General features: G+C 46.2%; 1 protein-coding gene across 3 annotated transcripts in view; it reads right to left on the bottom strand.

Annotated features, from left to right (window-relative positions):
• Positions 1-436: 436 nt before the first annotated feature.
• The window catches only part of tlr3 (toll-like receptor 3), an 18,600-nt gene continuing 2,581 nt past the window's right edge, over positions 437-16,455 (bottom strand). Inside the window, exons 2-6 of one of the 3 annotated variants that reach the window (XM_027031403.2) lie at positions 14,296-14,436; positions 8,140-8,597; positions 7,151-7,342; positions 3,143-4,998; positions 437-2,639 (exon numbers count right to left, since the gene is read on the bottom strand). In XM_027031403.2, coding sequence (XP_026887204.2) covers positions 2,411-2,639; positions 3,143-4,998; positions 7,151-7,342; positions 8,140-8,597; positions 14,296-14,436 — 2,876 coding nt within the window. In that variant the 3' untranslated portion in view covers positions 437-2,410. Of the gene's footprint in view, positions 2,640-3,142; positions 4,999-7,150; positions 7,343-8,139; positions 8,598-11,396; positions 11,799-14,295; positions 14,954-16,455 lie in introns of those variants that run through there. The other 2 variants (XM_027031402.2, XM_027031404.2) reach the window with 2 other exon arrangements.

Below are 16,455 nucleotides of genomic sequence, written 5' to 3'. Positions count from 1 at the left end.
ATGTCGTTCTCAAGTCGCCTTAAAATGCCGAGGTTGTCAGTCACGTGGATATTTGAAGTTATCCGAGCATTTGTCGTTGTCTTTCGTTCATGCTTAACACCACGCAGATGCGTGGTGTCCCGGAGATCAGGGGGGCGGTTGGCTGAAAAAAACGGAAAAAGGTCTAAACGTCTAAAAGGTCCTTTCCTTGTGATACCGTAACACGCTAGCTAGCTAATCAGCACTCTTGATTGAACACAACTACGAGCCGCCAAAAAAGACAGAAAATTATAGAAGATAAACCAAGATGGTTCAATTATGACTGCACTCAGATAAGTAAAGATTGTATAAGGCGGGTAAATATTGTACTTTGCTGTTAAAAAAAAAAAAAAAAAAAGTATTTGATTAAAGCCCCGACAACTTTGCTTGAGGCACCAGAAATGCCAATTCCAGCGTGTGTGTGTGTCAGATATTTTATTGGCCACTGACCTGTTCAACTCACTGACACTGCACAACCACCTCACTGCTCAGCGCTCCTCAGTAATACGTTGTGGCTGTAACTGTGATCTAGAAAATTTAGGGCATCGTTTACAAACAATACATAGCCAATATCTAATCAGGTTTCTGTGGGGCCTCTTTTTAGTATGTAGATAAATGTTCTTTGCAATGTTTTGTTGTTTTTTTTGTTTTTGTTTTTTTAAACTATTCATTAAAGGCGTTTTTTTATGAAACATCGTAACACACATCAGCGACATGTGCACTGAAATAACCGCTAGATGGAAGCATATTATCAGTAAACGTGATTAGTTAAATTACACTGACAGCATGAAATCGTTTGCTGATATGGCAAAAAGTACAATCAGTGTTTTACAGTGATTCCAAGAGACAAGCCACATCTCACGGAACTGAAAGCTACTCAAATAAAATTAATGCGTTGTTAAATGTTACAATTAAGATAAATTCAGATTAAGATAAATACAATTAAGATAAATTCAGTAATGTTAAATTAACATCAATTACACAGAGATTTCTTACACTTCCAAGTCGTTAAGTGTATGGGGAAAAATGCAACGTTGTAAATACCATCTTTACACTATCAGCATTCATAATAATTGCTTCTCTGACCTTGGTTACTTAGTTCAGAAATCAGGCAGGAACTCTTCGTTCCATAAAATGCTGAATCACTCCACTAAGGTAATGACCACAGATCAGCAAATGTCATATGATTTCCAAAATTATTTGCATGAAAGCTATGAACACCTGGAACATTACATGCGCAGTAGAGTTAAGGTGCGTGCCTTTTCAAGGCTGTAGCGGTGGCAGGGACGCACGGTCTGAACTCGAGGCTTGCTTACACATTCCACCCGCGCTGAGTGGTTGGCTGGGTGCGTGTGTGAGTGTCCCAGTGACACCGGGCTGTGTGTGGCAACTCGGAATGTTACCAAACCTAACGCTCTCAGCCTGGTGGCGATTGCAGCACTGTTTGAGTCAGTCCCTATATTCAGCTATACGCCACTAATCACCATGTCAGCCATGGTGCGAGCAGGGAAGATTCCAAACAGCACACTACTGAATAAAAGCATGAAAGTCTAAACATTTTTGTTTGGGGGTTGTTGGGGGGTTTTTTGGCTCTGAATACCAGCACATTGGTCTTGGAATAAAACAACATGCAGAAAATGAAAAGTGAGTGACACCGTACAGGACACAGCCCTGTCCTGCAGTCCTGGTCATTTCAGGCGGATCAAAAGTAATTGGACCAATCAAAACCTTCTATAACAGCTAGGGCCTGCTTTGTGTTTAGCTGTGAATGCGGAACTCAAAAAAAAAAAAAAAAGTCATGTCCATGAACTTCACGGACAAGTCTGAGTCCAGGTCTCCATCAAAATCCTGTGCCGATTCACTGTAAAACACCCGCTGCCAAATTCTTACCATTACGATCCATTGGCACTGTGGAACCTGTTATTTACTTTACACTTCATTGTCACATGGTACAACTCCTTGCGTAAGCAAGCCTCAAATAACTGTACATCCGACAGGATCAGAAAGGCAGACACAGCCAACAGCCGATGCCCACAGACACGCCGTCTTGCCCTCACAATCTGCATTTGTGTCCGTTGAACCCAGCCATGGTGTTTATCTCTGAGCAAGTTGGCTAATTCTGCTTTGAGTTTGGTTAGTTGCAAACAGGTTAGTATTATATTGCGGAACTTGCTAGTCATTTACAAAGCCGAACCCGCATTAGCCTGACGCAATAACGACCGTCAAAGTTATTTAAAGGCGATTTCGCTGGAGGAGAAAAATGCGTTAGCGCGGTGTCTCTCAATACAATGCTCTTAATTCTGGAGGAATGGGTATTCTCGAAGACTTGGCAGGGAAACACTGTGTTTACGAGCCCTGTTCCGAGCAGCCAGCGTCGAAGGCGACCCGGGTCTTAACGGACCCTGTTGCTGGAAGCCAGGGCCAGCTGCAGCTCCTGGCGGAAGGCCCCCACGCGCTCTCTCTGCAGGGGCCAGTGGACGAGGCAGCGGCGCTTGAGCATGGCGCGGCGCAGCAGGAGGGCCTGGCTCAGCCGGTGGTCAGGCACGTCCTGCAGGAAGACGAGAACCAGCGCGTCACGGCTCTCGTCCATCAGCTGGTGGAGCGCGTGCTGGGCCTTGAACCTAGAGCGAGAGAGGGAACGGGAGAGCGAGGGGGGGGGAGAGAGAACGAAAGAGGGGAAGAGAAAGAACGGAAGAGAGGAAGAGGGAGAGAGAGAGAGAAAGAACAGGAGAGAGAATAGAAGAGAGGAAGAGGGAGAGAGAGAGAAAATGGGAAGGAGGGAAGTAGAAAGATAACAGGAGAGAGGGAGACAAAGAGAGAGAAAATGGGAGGTAGAGAAGCTTTATTATTACAACCAATTGAGAAGAATGTTTAAAAAATTTTTTTAAAAACACTTGTACATAATCTAAAATCAACACTCCTATACTTCACGAACCAGGCAGCTGAGACATTTCAGCTGCAGTGTGCTCGTTTGCTAAAAGGTGTCTGCTTTCATGAATTTACAAAGGATCATTTAAAAGGAACTAGACTGAGGAGAAGTGACTGCTGGTTTGCGGTCATCAGCTCTCAGTCCCGTTCACCCTTCCCTGCCTGACTGGGAGATTACGTGCCTAGGTGTTCTTACCGCCTGCACCAGGGATCCTTCAAAAGCGCTTCCGTGACGACGAAAAGGATTTTCCGGGATCTCCGCATGTTGTCCACGATGTTCGCCAACGCCGAACAGCCTGCCACCGCGTCTCGGTCCTCCAGGAAAAAGCAGAACTGTTCATCCTCCAGCGGGAGCAGGCTTCGCTCCACCCACCGCTTGTCCTCCTCGGCGTGGACCACGTAGGCATCGTACTCGTACCTGTCCCTGGCCAGGTCGTTGTAGCCACCGTCCCTCATGCCTACGACGCGGTTGGTCACGATGTTCCAGTAAAAGCGAACTCTCCATCCCTGGAAGTGCATGAGGAACGCCAGGAACATCAGGCCAAGAACCAGGGACTGGCTGAGTGCAAACAGTGCCTGGAAAGCCCTCAGGTCCTTGCAGGAGTCTGGTTGGAAGTCCAGCATGGAGCGGTTGAAGTACGCCGGCGGGGTGTTGCAAACGTAGCCTGTGGCACGCCCAGGCACGCTGGCATTGGTGGCATTGAGCCACTCGGCGAACCACAGGACGCTGTCGCAGGTGCAGTCAAAGGGGTTGTGCTCCATGCGGAGCTCGGCCAGGCCGGCCAGTGGCACTCCGAACGTCTCCCGCCGCACCGACGTCAGCATGTTCTTCTGCAGCCACAGGTAGCGCAAAGAGACCAGGTCGTCGAATATGGAATCGCGCAGGAAGTTCAGCAGGTTCCCGCCTAGGCTGAGCACCCTCAGCCGCCAGAGTCCCCGGAAGGCCACGAGAGGGACCTCGTCCAGGCCATTGTAGTCCAGCTCCAGGACAGAGAGATTCCGGGCGTCCCGGAGGAACAACACCGGACCGCCGGGATTGGCGTTCTTCCACACCCTAGCCAGGTTGTTGTGCTGCATCTTCAATACGCTGAGCTGGTGCAGCCCATCCAGCAGGCCGCTGTTGATGTTCGCGATGTTGTTGTTGCTGAGATCCAGCACGGACAGGTTTACCAGTGGCTGGAACGGGGACGGCTCCAGGTCCAGGGTGCCGGTCAGGGCGCGAGCCAGCATCAGGGTCCTCAATGTGGGGACGTGGACGAAGGACGTGGGCGTAAGGCTTATGTTCTGTTGGTTGAAGGACAGGTGGAGTTCAGTGGCACTGCCGAGGCCCCGGAACTCCTCCCCCGTCAGCCGCTGGGAGATGAAGTTGTGGCTGAGGACCAGCGTGGTGAGGTTCCCGAGGCTGTAGAATGCGCCGGGGCCCAGCTTCCTTATGGCCATGCCCGTGAGGTTGAGCCTCTGGAGGAGCGGTGATCCTGCTAGGGCAGCAAAGGTGGCATTGCTGACCGTCCTCAAGCCTGTGCTGCTCCACCCGAGGTCCAGCCGTCTCAGGTTCGGAAGTCCGGCGAAGACGTTTTCCGTGATGTTCCTAAACACAGTCTGCTCCAGGCACAGGTATTCCAGCTTTACCAGAGGCTGGAAAGAAAAGTCGTCTATTACAGAATAGGCGGACATGTGGCTTTTGGTCAGCGCCTTTCGCAAGTTGAGTTGCTTCAGGCTCCGCAGGCCCAAGAAGGTGCCGTTGGTGAGGTGTTTGAGGTTGTTGTGTTCGAGAGAGAGGTTCTCTAGCAATGGGAACCACTGAAACGTGCCCTTTGGGATGTCGGACAGCTGGTTGTTGGAAAGGTCCAGCACGGTGAGATTAGTCTTGCCTAGGCCTTGGAAGGTGGTGTTCGAGAGCGTCAGGGTCTGGGTGTTTCGGAGCGAGAGGTTTCTCACGGCCGTCTCCGAGAGCTCCCAGCACAGAGAGGAGAGGACCTGAGGGTTGAGGTTGCTCCCATCCAACATCAGATCTCGGAGCCCAGCCACAGGTTTGAAGCAGTCATTCTCCACCTGAGATCACAGTAGAAACAAAAGTGAGATTATTAAGATAAAAACCAATAGGAAATTATGTAAAAAATAATAATAAATTAAGCAGTATAGCACATATATACTCAGAAACAGACTACAAGTATATAATCCAAATGTTAACCAATATAGTATACAGAAACAGGTTTAAAACAGATTAAATACCTTCTGGGAAGAATAAGTGTTCTTCCAAAACAAAAAAGGACTAAGACAGGTGCCACACAGAGTACTAGGATATGGAGAACCTGTAGAGTGCCCAGGAGGCTCAGCCCACATGATCGGCCCATCAGGATACAACCAGTAGCTCATCCTCTCGGGAATACTAATTGATATCGTCTGTTCACCATCCCGATAAAGACACTCTAGTTCTGTTCTTGTAAACTTGGAAAATAATGTCACCGTGTTTGAACCGGTCCCTGCATGTTAGGTTCGTTTGTTTTGCTGTTTTTGTTTTTCTGGTCTGGTTACTGTTTGGATTGCTCTCTGGATCCGTTTGCCCGGGATTCTTTGGCATTTTGGATCTTGGATTTTGGACCAGGCTCTGGCACCCCTCTCGCTCACGGTTCCATGTTCTCTGGTTCTGACCCTGTTCTGTGTACTGTGGATCTCTGTTTTCTTACATTAAAACATTTGATATCATTCCATGTTTGCGGTCCTTTACAGCAGGACTGAGGCAGGACTCCTGAGAAGGCAAATAAGGAGACTAACACACAAAACACCCTGCTGTTTTAAAGCTGATCCTGGACTAAACATCTAGTTTGAACGCAGATTCAAAGCTCTCTGTAGTTAATCTCAGGTTGGGTTCCTCGAGCAGCGATCATCATTTTGGGATTGACAGGAGAAATACTGGGTGTATTAACCTTAAGATTAATGTCTTTTCATCAACTTTTGCACCTTTTCAATGCACTGATCAGTTCAAACTCTGCCATGTAACCACTAGTGCTCAAGTAAGCATAAATATAATGTTTATCATTCATGAGTCACCATCCACATCCATGTTACTGTCAGATTAAATCATTACATTTTATGGTCCGGGTCAAAGTCTGTGTAAGTGATATCAAGTTCCCACAGTCTCAATATTTAAGGCTAGGCTGAAAACCCTTCTGAATCTGTACAATCAGGCATTTTATTAATTAATTTTATTCCCATCTTAGGTTAAGGTGTAGATTGGAGTCTATTTTTGCACATTACAGTTCCCTAATTTACACACCCTTGTACCTGGACATGGCTAATAATCTGTTCTCTCTTTCTGCCGAGGTACACCTACCCCTGATGTCATGATGTTACTGAGCCTCAACCCGTCTCAGCTGCCATGGCAACTCCCACCACCCCCTGATGTCCCCTGTTGTAGCCCACACCACCTCCACCCCAGCCAACTACTCTCCTTTGCCCTCCACAGACGTTCTCATGGGAGATGGGTTTCGGATACACGCACACCAAAAAAAAAAAAAAAAAACAGATTAGGACTTCTAGAAAACCAGAATACACATTCATTGCTTATTTCTTTATTTTTTATCTCTCACTACTTATTCTTCTTTTAATTCTTTATTTTGGTACTATTGTACTGTCTGTTTTCAGCCAGAGGAGGATGGGGCCCCGCTTTGAGTCTTGATTCCTTAATTCAAGGTTTCTTCCTCATGCTCTAAGGAGTTTTTCTTTGCCACTGTCGCCCTTGTCTTGTCACTGGGGGCTTTGACTCGGACATGTACAAAGCTGCTCTGTGACAACGGCTATAAATAAATTTGACTTGACTTGACCCATCATCGGTATAGTGAATGCTGCTGATACCAGATAGGTCTTTTGGAATGATTAAACACAGGCACACAGAAAAAACAAACACATGCAAATGAAGCAGTAACAACACAGTCTGTGACCAACCGCTTTGCTTTGCAAGCAGTGGTTTGACCCCAGCTGATCTGCCATTTCATTTGCCCAGATGACAGACGAAGTGGGTCACTTCCTTTCATTAAATAAACAGTGGTCTCGGTCTTTCATCACTCCCTCCCCCCTCCCTCTCTCCCGCTCTCTCCCCCCATTAAACACATGCTAGGGCTCTGTTCCTCTTAGCCGTGCGCAGACACTGGGGCTCCGTGAGTGTGACCCAGCGGTCGCGTGATGCAGCTGCACTTCCTCTCACCTCCTTCAGTGGCAGGGCGGAAAGACCCAGGACCAGCACAGAGGACTCATTGAGGAACGAAAAGTCATCCGCCCTCAGGGTCGCGATGTCATTGCCGGCGAGGACAAGGGTTGCCAGGCGAGGCAGCTGGGGCCGCGATCCTAGGCGGGCGGAGGTCAGTTTGTTGCGGGACACGTCCAGCCATACCAAGTTCTGCTCGAACAAGCACAGAAAGAGCATGGCAAAAATGTGTATGATAATCTCTTTCAAACACCCTTCATTATACATTTTCAGACCATGCAAACCAGGGATCTTTAATGGCGAACATACACCCCAAATAAATGCACATAACCAGCTACTATGAATGTGAATACTGTATAATTCGTGCTTAGCATTGCTTAGATACATTACACTGGTCCAGATGGCAGACATAGCAGGTCATTTCCTGTCGTGTAGCACCCATTCTATTTTGTGAGGAGTGGGTTGACCCCAGCTGATCTATCTATAAAGAATTTGAACAGGACTAATAATAAGCTGGTAGATCAGCACGGTTGTTTTTTTGGGGGGAGGGAATTCTGGAAAAGGGAAGTGAATGTAGAACCTGTTAAAGTTTTGCACCTCACATCATCTGTCTGCCCTGCAAGAATAAAACCAATAAACAAGCATTTTGCAACAACAAAAATCCTCAAGTTTCCTTTATTTATTTACTGCTTTATTTTGAGTTACAGTTGGCTTTAACTGGCCTTTTTTGGTTCCAGACCTTTGTTCTTAAAGCACACATTTAAGTAATGAGAAATACAGTCTGATGACTAAACTACAAACATGAGAGGTGATTGCCTTGACATATCTGGTTTTACTTATTTTGACACACCCTGTGACTCAACGCCTGAACAAGTTCTAAAATGCATAGCCTGTTTTTGTGTGTGTGTGTGTGTGTGTGTGTGTGTGTGTGTGTGTGTGTGTGTGTGTGTGTGTGTGTGTGTAAGTTAGGGGCAAGAACATCAACTTACGTTCAGGACCGAGAAGGGCTCCCCGCGCAGTTTGAGCCTGTTGTCGGAAAGGTCTAGGCGGGTCAGGTGCGAGCAGGATTTCAGGTCGTTATCGCTCAGCAAGTGCACCTGATTACGCTGGACGTCGAGACGCCGTATGAGGGGCACGGACTCGCACAAGCCCTGTCCCAGCGTGGTTAGGGAGTTATAGCTGGCGTCCAGCTCGCTCAGGCTTGAGTAGAGCGCCAGCGTCGACGCCTGCAGCGCGTGTAGTCTGTTATGGGACACGTCCAGAGAGGTTATGTCCGCAGGCAGGTCCCGGGGGACAGCGTCCAGGTTCATGCGGCTGCAGTCCGCTTTGCCAGACGCCACCCGGCACGTAGTCTTCTGCAGCCGCGCGTCGCCCATGCACGAGCCAAGGATCCTCACGCAAACCAGCAACAGGAGAACGGCTTTCTGACGGGCCATCTGCCACTTTCCTATTGTATATTATGGCAGCTATTATTTTATATATATATATATATATATATAAAATTAAACACAACAGTGCCAAATACGACTTGCAAACATATCTTCTAAAACACTTCGGACATACGCAATGCTATAACATTACAAGGTCGCAAAGATGAAAACGAAAACACTAGCTATAAAATATTCAAAAAATATGCTATCTAGCTAAATGTTTACATTTCCGGAGTCCCAGGTGCGTTTACGTCGAAAAACGTGACAGAACTGTGGATCTTGCGTTGTGTAAATATTTCAAGGGGTGCGCCCCAAGCGTCTGCGCGGCTGGCGAGACCGTCCTCAAGCCTCGTCTGCAAGATCACGCGCGAGCTCCAGATTCGCCGGTAACGTTTGATGCTGTGGAGTTAGACGGAGCTTTGCTTGCCCTGTTGTTGCATCACCATATGTTTTATTTGTATAAAACTTGCGTGCAACTTCCCATGAAACACAGAAGCTGGTTTCGAGTTCCTGTATATCTACTGTAATGGTGAATGCTGTGTTAAATATTTTTGCTATGCGTCGTTTCCTACAAATAATTTAAAAAAAAAAAAAAAAGGTTTCGAGTTTCTTTTCCGCTTGAACGCTTCCTCGTTTCACTGTCTTCAAGAGCACGTTACACTTAACACTTTCACAAAGTATAATGTGTCGTTAAAATGAGTGAAGTGCAGGGTATTTTTTTTAATATGGAAGCAACATAAACGTTGGTGTAATATAAATAATGTCTGTGTTTCAGTAATGGACTAACATTTGAGAGCTGCGTCAGCAGGGGCCGCTACAGAATACCTGATGGAATGGAATTGCCGAGAGAGAGAGAGAGAGAGAGAGAGAGAGAGAGAGAGAGAGAGAGAGAGAGAGAGAGAGAGAGAGAGAGAGAGAGAGAGAGAGAGAGAGAGAGAGAGAGAGAGAGAGAGAGAGAGAGAGAGAGAGAGAGAGAGAGAGAGAGAGAGAGAGAGAGAGAGAGAGAGAGAGAGAGAGAGAGAGAGAGAGAGAGAGAGAGAGAGGAAAAAAAAAAAACTCTGCATTCCGTGCTTAACAGTTCGGATATGAAATTGAGAGGGACCGAACTGTTATAGTCTATTCGATTCACTTCGCTCTATTTTATTCCTGTATGTATGTATTTCTTTCTTTGACTGTTTGTTTGTCGGCGATGGTGTTTTCTAGTGCATCTAGTCCGCACTGAACTGATATTTATGTTACTTCCTGCCGTGATGACTGCCCACAGAAGAGTCCAAACAGTAGTACACTGTTCCCTTTAGGGGTGTTGTTGACCACATGATTCACTGTAGACGCATGCAAAACCTTTACAGTGCTGAAGTATTGAGGGGGGTGCGCTAGTATAAGCGTGACCCGAAACGGGAGGATGGCAGGTTTGAATCTAGGGGTTCCTCGAACGGGGGTCAAAGGGTAACCGAGTTCTAGCTGTATGCCAGAAGCTGTGATTCCGGTTAGGTAGCACTTGCTTTGTCTATGAATATTAAGCCGCAGAAGTTCTCGTGAAACACACACACACACACTTCAAGGACTTGTGTGTAGTCACCTAGCAACCGCATCAGGAAGGGAAAGTGGAATGGCACCTGGAGTTTGATGAGTCATTTTCAAACAGCTTGCGGTAGCTTTCACTGTGTGTGTGCATGCACATGTATGTATATAGGTCATTAAATGGGTGTTGCTTTCAGTCTTTCCTGAATATTTTTACATCATTAGAGGATTATTTGAGACACATACATGAAGTTACATGTTAGACTCAAGTAAATGGGGTTTATGACCTGACCCGTGCGTGTGTGGCCTCAGGCCATGCTTCTGTCTCCATCATCTCTTTCTTCAGTCGTGAAGTGACTGGCACCCCCCACTGGGACACACGCGCCTGTCTCCAATCCCAAACGCAATTAGAAGCACGCGTGCGGCTGATCCCCGATGGGCCGTGAGCCATTTATCACTCCCCAGCGCTCCCCCATGCTGCTGTACCAGACAGGGTGCCTGATAAAGCGTGTAGCGTGTGTGCAGTTTATGCTGGGGATGCTTTACTATGCGAATCTCTGGGCTGCATTAGCATTTATATAAAGGGCAGAGAAAGAAAGTGCAGTACCAGTTGGGCTAATAGTGAATTCTGACTGCACTGTAGGCACAATGCAATGTGCGTGCGTGGAGAGAGCGAGTGCTCAGCTACTGTTTCCTCCTAAAGGTGTGTTGAAGTTTAAGACAAGCCATCAGCCAAATGACACTCAACTGTTGCCCACTGAGATCTTGTCGTCAAAGTGATGACTTTTTGTTAATGCGACTGGTAAACGTTGACGCTTGGCGATGATGAGAATGTGTGCGAGTTAGGTTATTGTTTAGTGTGTTTTACGGTTAATTAGACCACGTAATAGTTCCCGTTACGTAGCACAGTGCTGGTGAGGAATTAGAGACCCAGATGGGTTTACATCCTTGGTTGGAATGTCAATTACAAGTCATTATCGCTTCTTTGATAGACCACACTGGGCTCCTCGGTTCCCAAAAGCAGCGTAGCTTTAAGATAGTCTTAAACAAGACTTCAGTGTGATATTACTCCACCATTTAATGATGCTTTTTGTTCTACAGTGCTTTTGAGAACAAGGCATAGGTTAGTCAGAGTTTGAACAGTTATAGTTTAGTTAACAGTTATAGTTTAGCTAGGTTCATTATATGTTATCCGATATTTTCTAGATAAGACTATGTTCTTTTTTGCAGCTTGCTCTGGTTCAGTCTCTGGGCCACGCCCACAACCTTAAGCATGTGACACGGTACTCGATTACCTCACTATTTGTTATGACCCTCTTCCTTGGTTCTCTTCTCTGGCCTTCGCTTTAGCTCAGCTGTTCCTGTCAAGCAGCGTTGGGGGTATGTGACCCTGCAGTGACCCCTAGCTGCCACCTGGTTACCTCAGCCAGGGATAACAATGTGGAAAAACGGGAACCAATCAAAACGTGTAGACTGGCAGGCCCAAGTGCTCGAAGGAAATGACATTTAAAGACCAGTAGTTCCCATGCAAGGTTCAGAGATATTACACTGAATGCAGACTGTTTGTAGGTCATAGGTCAGACAGGCATGTCCGAGCGGATGTCCTCGTGTGATGGTCCTGATCTTGAAAGCGGTAATGACAAAAAGAAAGACGGAAAGAAAAGAAATAGCTGATACTGTCACTTCTGATGGCGTTTTGCTTTCCGCAGTGTGTTGCGTTACTGACTGTTGGTGGGTGGGGAAATGAGCAGGGGTGGAGCGCATGGAAAGATGAGCCCCACCACAGGAGGATGGGGTCCAGACAGAAAACACACAATTGCACAATTGCACACACAAAATTGCATAGTATCACAGGCAAACAAGTAAATGTTTCTCATGTGGGTGGAACAAACAGGGGCTGGCTGCTGTGTGTGTGTGTGTGTGTGTGTGTGTGTGTGTGTGTGTGTGTGTGTGTGTGTGTGTGTGTGTGTGTGTGTGTGTGTGTGATTGACAGGCTTATTAGACAACTGGTTTTGCTAGTTCCAGCTGTTCTGCAAATATTTTACTCATCTCAATTACGACAATTTCCAAAGTCACTTGTTAATGTTGAAATTGTGTAAGAATGCGTGAATGTATATCTCTGTGTGTGCGTGCGTGCATGTGTGTGTTTGTGTGAGAGAGAGAGAGAGAGTAAGAGATAAAAGATGTATTTTTTATAGCATAATTTTTTTCTTCTACTGCAGCAAATGACCCTCCTCTCCTACAGTGTCACATGGTGTTTTGAGGCCAACTTACTGTGTGTGTGTGTGGGTGTGTGTGTGGGTGTGTGTGGGGGGGGAGTGTTTATGTGAGCTAGACATACAGACAGACTATCACAGAAAGTGCCTTCAACACGGGGCCCCTCCTGCCAGTTCATGGTGGATGGAGTGGCCTGCAGCCCACTGAGCCTAATTAAACAAGCGCAGAGCATGTGATCAATCACCTGGTGACGACACAAGTGCAGGAATCCATGTGGTCTTGTGGTTGGAACTGAGCTAGATGTGGACTATAAAACTGAGATTGATGACAGATTGTAATTGGCGGGGGGGTCAGGTGCGGTGATGGGCATATCTGTGTGTGTGTGTGTGTGTGTGTGTGTGTGTGTGTGTGTGTGTGTGTGTGTCTGTGTGTGTGAGAGAGAGAGAGAGAGAAAGAGAGAGAGAGATCGAGAGAGAGAACAATGAATTTTTCTCACTGGAGGCCGTGGCGCAATAGTGTGCTGACTCAGCCTTGCCCCAAACAACACACACACACACACACACACAGAGGGCTCCTCTGGGGTGATAGAGTATCAATATCTGAGAGCAGAATGAACAGAAGAAGCCGAGCTCAGCACAGTGTGTAAAAACACAGAGAAACCCACCTACACCAAACACAGAGAAAGCAAACACAGACAAACCCACCTGCACCAAACACAGAGAAACCCACCTACACCAAACACAGAGAAAGCAAACACAGACAAACCCACCTGCACCAAACACAGAGAAACCCACCTACACCAAACAAAGAGAAAACCACATACACCAAACACAGAGAAACTCACCTGCACCAAACACAGAGAAAGCAAACACAGAAAAACCCACCTGCCCCAAACACAGTGAAACCCACCTGACAGTATCCATTTTTCCCTGTTATACTTTTGCTGTAATGACTTCTAGTCCTGTTAAATGAAACAATATGATAGGCACAGTGCACATCTGATACAGCCAGCAAGGCCTGCTGTTTGAACTTGTGTAACACACAAACACACATTTTCTGGGTGGTTTTTATCTTTTCTGGCACACAAATGCACACCCAAAAAAGCTGGGCAAATATCAGGTTTTCTGAAACACAAACACACATCATTTTGGATTTTGGCTTTCTGGCTATTCCTGTGTGGATAAATAAGGAACTACTCAATTCAGCTCAACAAAGAGGGAGTGTTATCTCTCTCTCTCTCTCTCTCTCTCTCTCTCTCTCTCAGTCTTTCACACACACACACACACACGTAGGACAGCTCCACAGGAAGCACAGTACAGAATCAAGTGCAAAGTCTGTCTTTCTGTTTTTCTGTCTTTTGCCTTCTATGGCAGCAGCTGTGTGCACTTCAGAAGGTAAGTGCAGGCAGCAGTAGCCATGTGTGTGTTTGTGTGCGCGCGCGTGTGTTCGTGTGTGCTGGGGGGAGGTGCGGCTGGAATGCAGCAGAGCGATTCTGGAATGCCTTCCCACGCATTCCGAGAGAACGGGCGGCACTGCTCTCTTTATCGGGAAGCTGATTATGTAACCGCCGCCCCTCCCGCCTGGCCCTTCCGGCGAGGTCATAGGTCATGTCCCGTTTAAAAGAAGGGAGGCTGACGGTTAGTGGGATGACAGCGGAGAGGAGAAGATGTGCGACGAGAATGACGAGACATTTTCCCACTCGTGCTTCCACTGTGGTTGTCAAAAGCTTGTCGGATTGAGAGCGTGAAAGCAACACGCGTGACCCTGAATGGTAATGGCATATGGACCGACTCGGTTAGTTACGGGTGGACCCTTGACTCGATGACATGGCTGTGGTGGGTATCATCAGCAGGGAGGATGAGTCAGCGTACAGAGAGGTAGGGCAGCATTTCACGGACTAGCGCAAGGTTGACGACCCGTCTCTGAATGCGGAGAAAACAAAAGAGATGTTGGTGTCCATCCAGCAGAGAACCTCACCTGTCAGTCTACGTCCTGAGGAGGCTGAAGAAAGCTCCCTACCAACAGCCTCACCATCTTCTACAGAGAGACAGTACAGAGCTTCCTGAATAGCTGCAGCACTGCCTGGTTTGGGAATTGGCCGTCTCAGACCGCGAGACCCTGCGGAGAATAGTGAGGACATAGAATAATGAGGACAGAGAATAGTGAGCACAGATGAGATCATCGGGGTCTCTCCCCCCTCCATCATGGACATTTACAGCACACACGGCTCCCAAAAAATCTCCTACTGTCTGGGACTTATACTGTCTGGGACTCCTGTCTGGGACTCCTACTGTCTGGGAAGAGGTACTGAAGTATTCAGGCCCTTACAGCCAGACTGTGCAACCCCCATGTCATCAGACTCCTCAACTCCCAGAGCCCGACAGCAAATATTAGCTAATACTGTATTCTATTTAACAATACTGTGTTCTTAAATTAGTCTACTGGCTGCAATAAGTGTATCAGTTAAAATATCACAGTATGATACATCCTTTGCACATCCATGTGGTGACGTGGACCGGATGGTGATGTCCTTAATGTTATCTATATTTTTACATTTATTGTCTACATTTACGTTCCTTTTTTGTGTTGCTGGACGAATATTATTTCAGTGTATACATGTTTATAGTGGAAATGAAAACAAAAAACCTCTTGACTTGACTTTCTTTGGCTTGGGGTGGAAAACAGGCTGAACACAGGCAGGTAATTCTAACATTAAAACAGTATAACAATATTGTGATACAAGGAGCTAAGACTCGCGAGGCTGTTGACAGTGGTGTGTTCTGTGTGCTTTCATTTAGGTATGCGTTGAAGATTTCTTTCTTACACAAAACACAAAAGGCAAACATTACACACAGCAAAATACACAAACATTACATAAAAACACAATATGCAAACATTACACAGGACAATACACAAACATTACACACACCACAATACACAAACATTACACACAGGACAATATACAAACATTACACAATACACAACCATTATACAACACACTATACACAAACATTGCGCAAACCAATACGTAACATTACACAACACTCAATACAGAAGTGTTACAAAACAGCACGATACAAAAACATTACACCACACGATACACAAACATTACACAAAGCAAAATATACAAATATTACACAAAGCACAATACGCAAACATTACACAAAACACAATACGCAAACATTACACACAGGACAATACACAAACATTACACAAAGCACAATATACAAACATTACACAATACACAACCATTATACAACACACTATACACAAACATTGCGCAAACCAATACGTAACATTACACAACACTCAATACAGAAGTGTTACAAAACAAAGCACGATACAAAAACATTACACAATGCACAATACACAAACATTACACAAAACATAAAACATTACACAAAACACAAAGCTGTAAATAAATGGAGCAAAAACACCACACAAAATGGTTTAAATGAGAAAATGAATAAATTAATTCATTCCACAGTCCATCAGTGGATAAAGCATGTCTTAACTGTGTGTGTGTGTGTGTGTGTGTGTGTGTGTTAGCAGTAAATTGTAGGAATGAGGCAGATTGGTGAGTGCTGTGAACCTGTCCAAGGTACATGTAATACTGAGTGAGGCACAGAGGTGTGTGTGTGTGTGCGTGTGTGTGCACACGTGTGTGTGTATGTGCACGCACCTGCAAATGTCTGCATGTGTGAAGCTTTACACCAAGGCAAGATGTGAAAAGGGCAGGTGAGAAGCTTTCTATTCTCTCTCTCTCTCTCTCTCTCTCTCCCTTTCTCTCTCTCCCTCCCTCCCTGACTCTCTCTCTCAGTCTGTCACTCTCATTCTATGTCACATTGTTCTCTTCGGCAGACCCTGTTAGCTTATCTCACTGTAGAGCCTAACTAGGTGTGCTGTGAAAGCTAAACTACAGTCTAAACTAGCTCTGTGTGTATGTGTGTGTGTGTGTGTGTATGTGTGTGTAACAAGCAGATATATACATCCCAGGGTCAGTTCTTGGTAATAGAAAATGCGTACAAATTATGGGACCACAATAATTTAAGCGACACATCCTAATGGAGTAGAATATTAACAGCATTGACTCTCCCTGTGTTGGTATCAACTGTGGGTTCTAAAGCTCCTGACACA

This window comes from Electrophorus electricus, chromosome 9 (assembly GCF_013358815.1).
Source record: "Electrophorus electricus isolate fEleEle1 chromosome 9, fEleEle1.pri, whole genome shotgun sequence".
Lineage (NCBI taxonomy): Eukaryota > Metazoa > Chordata > Actinopteri > Gymnotiformes > Gymnotidae > Electrophorus > Electrophorus electricus.
This window is presented reverse-complemented; position numbering and strand designations above follow the sequence as displayed.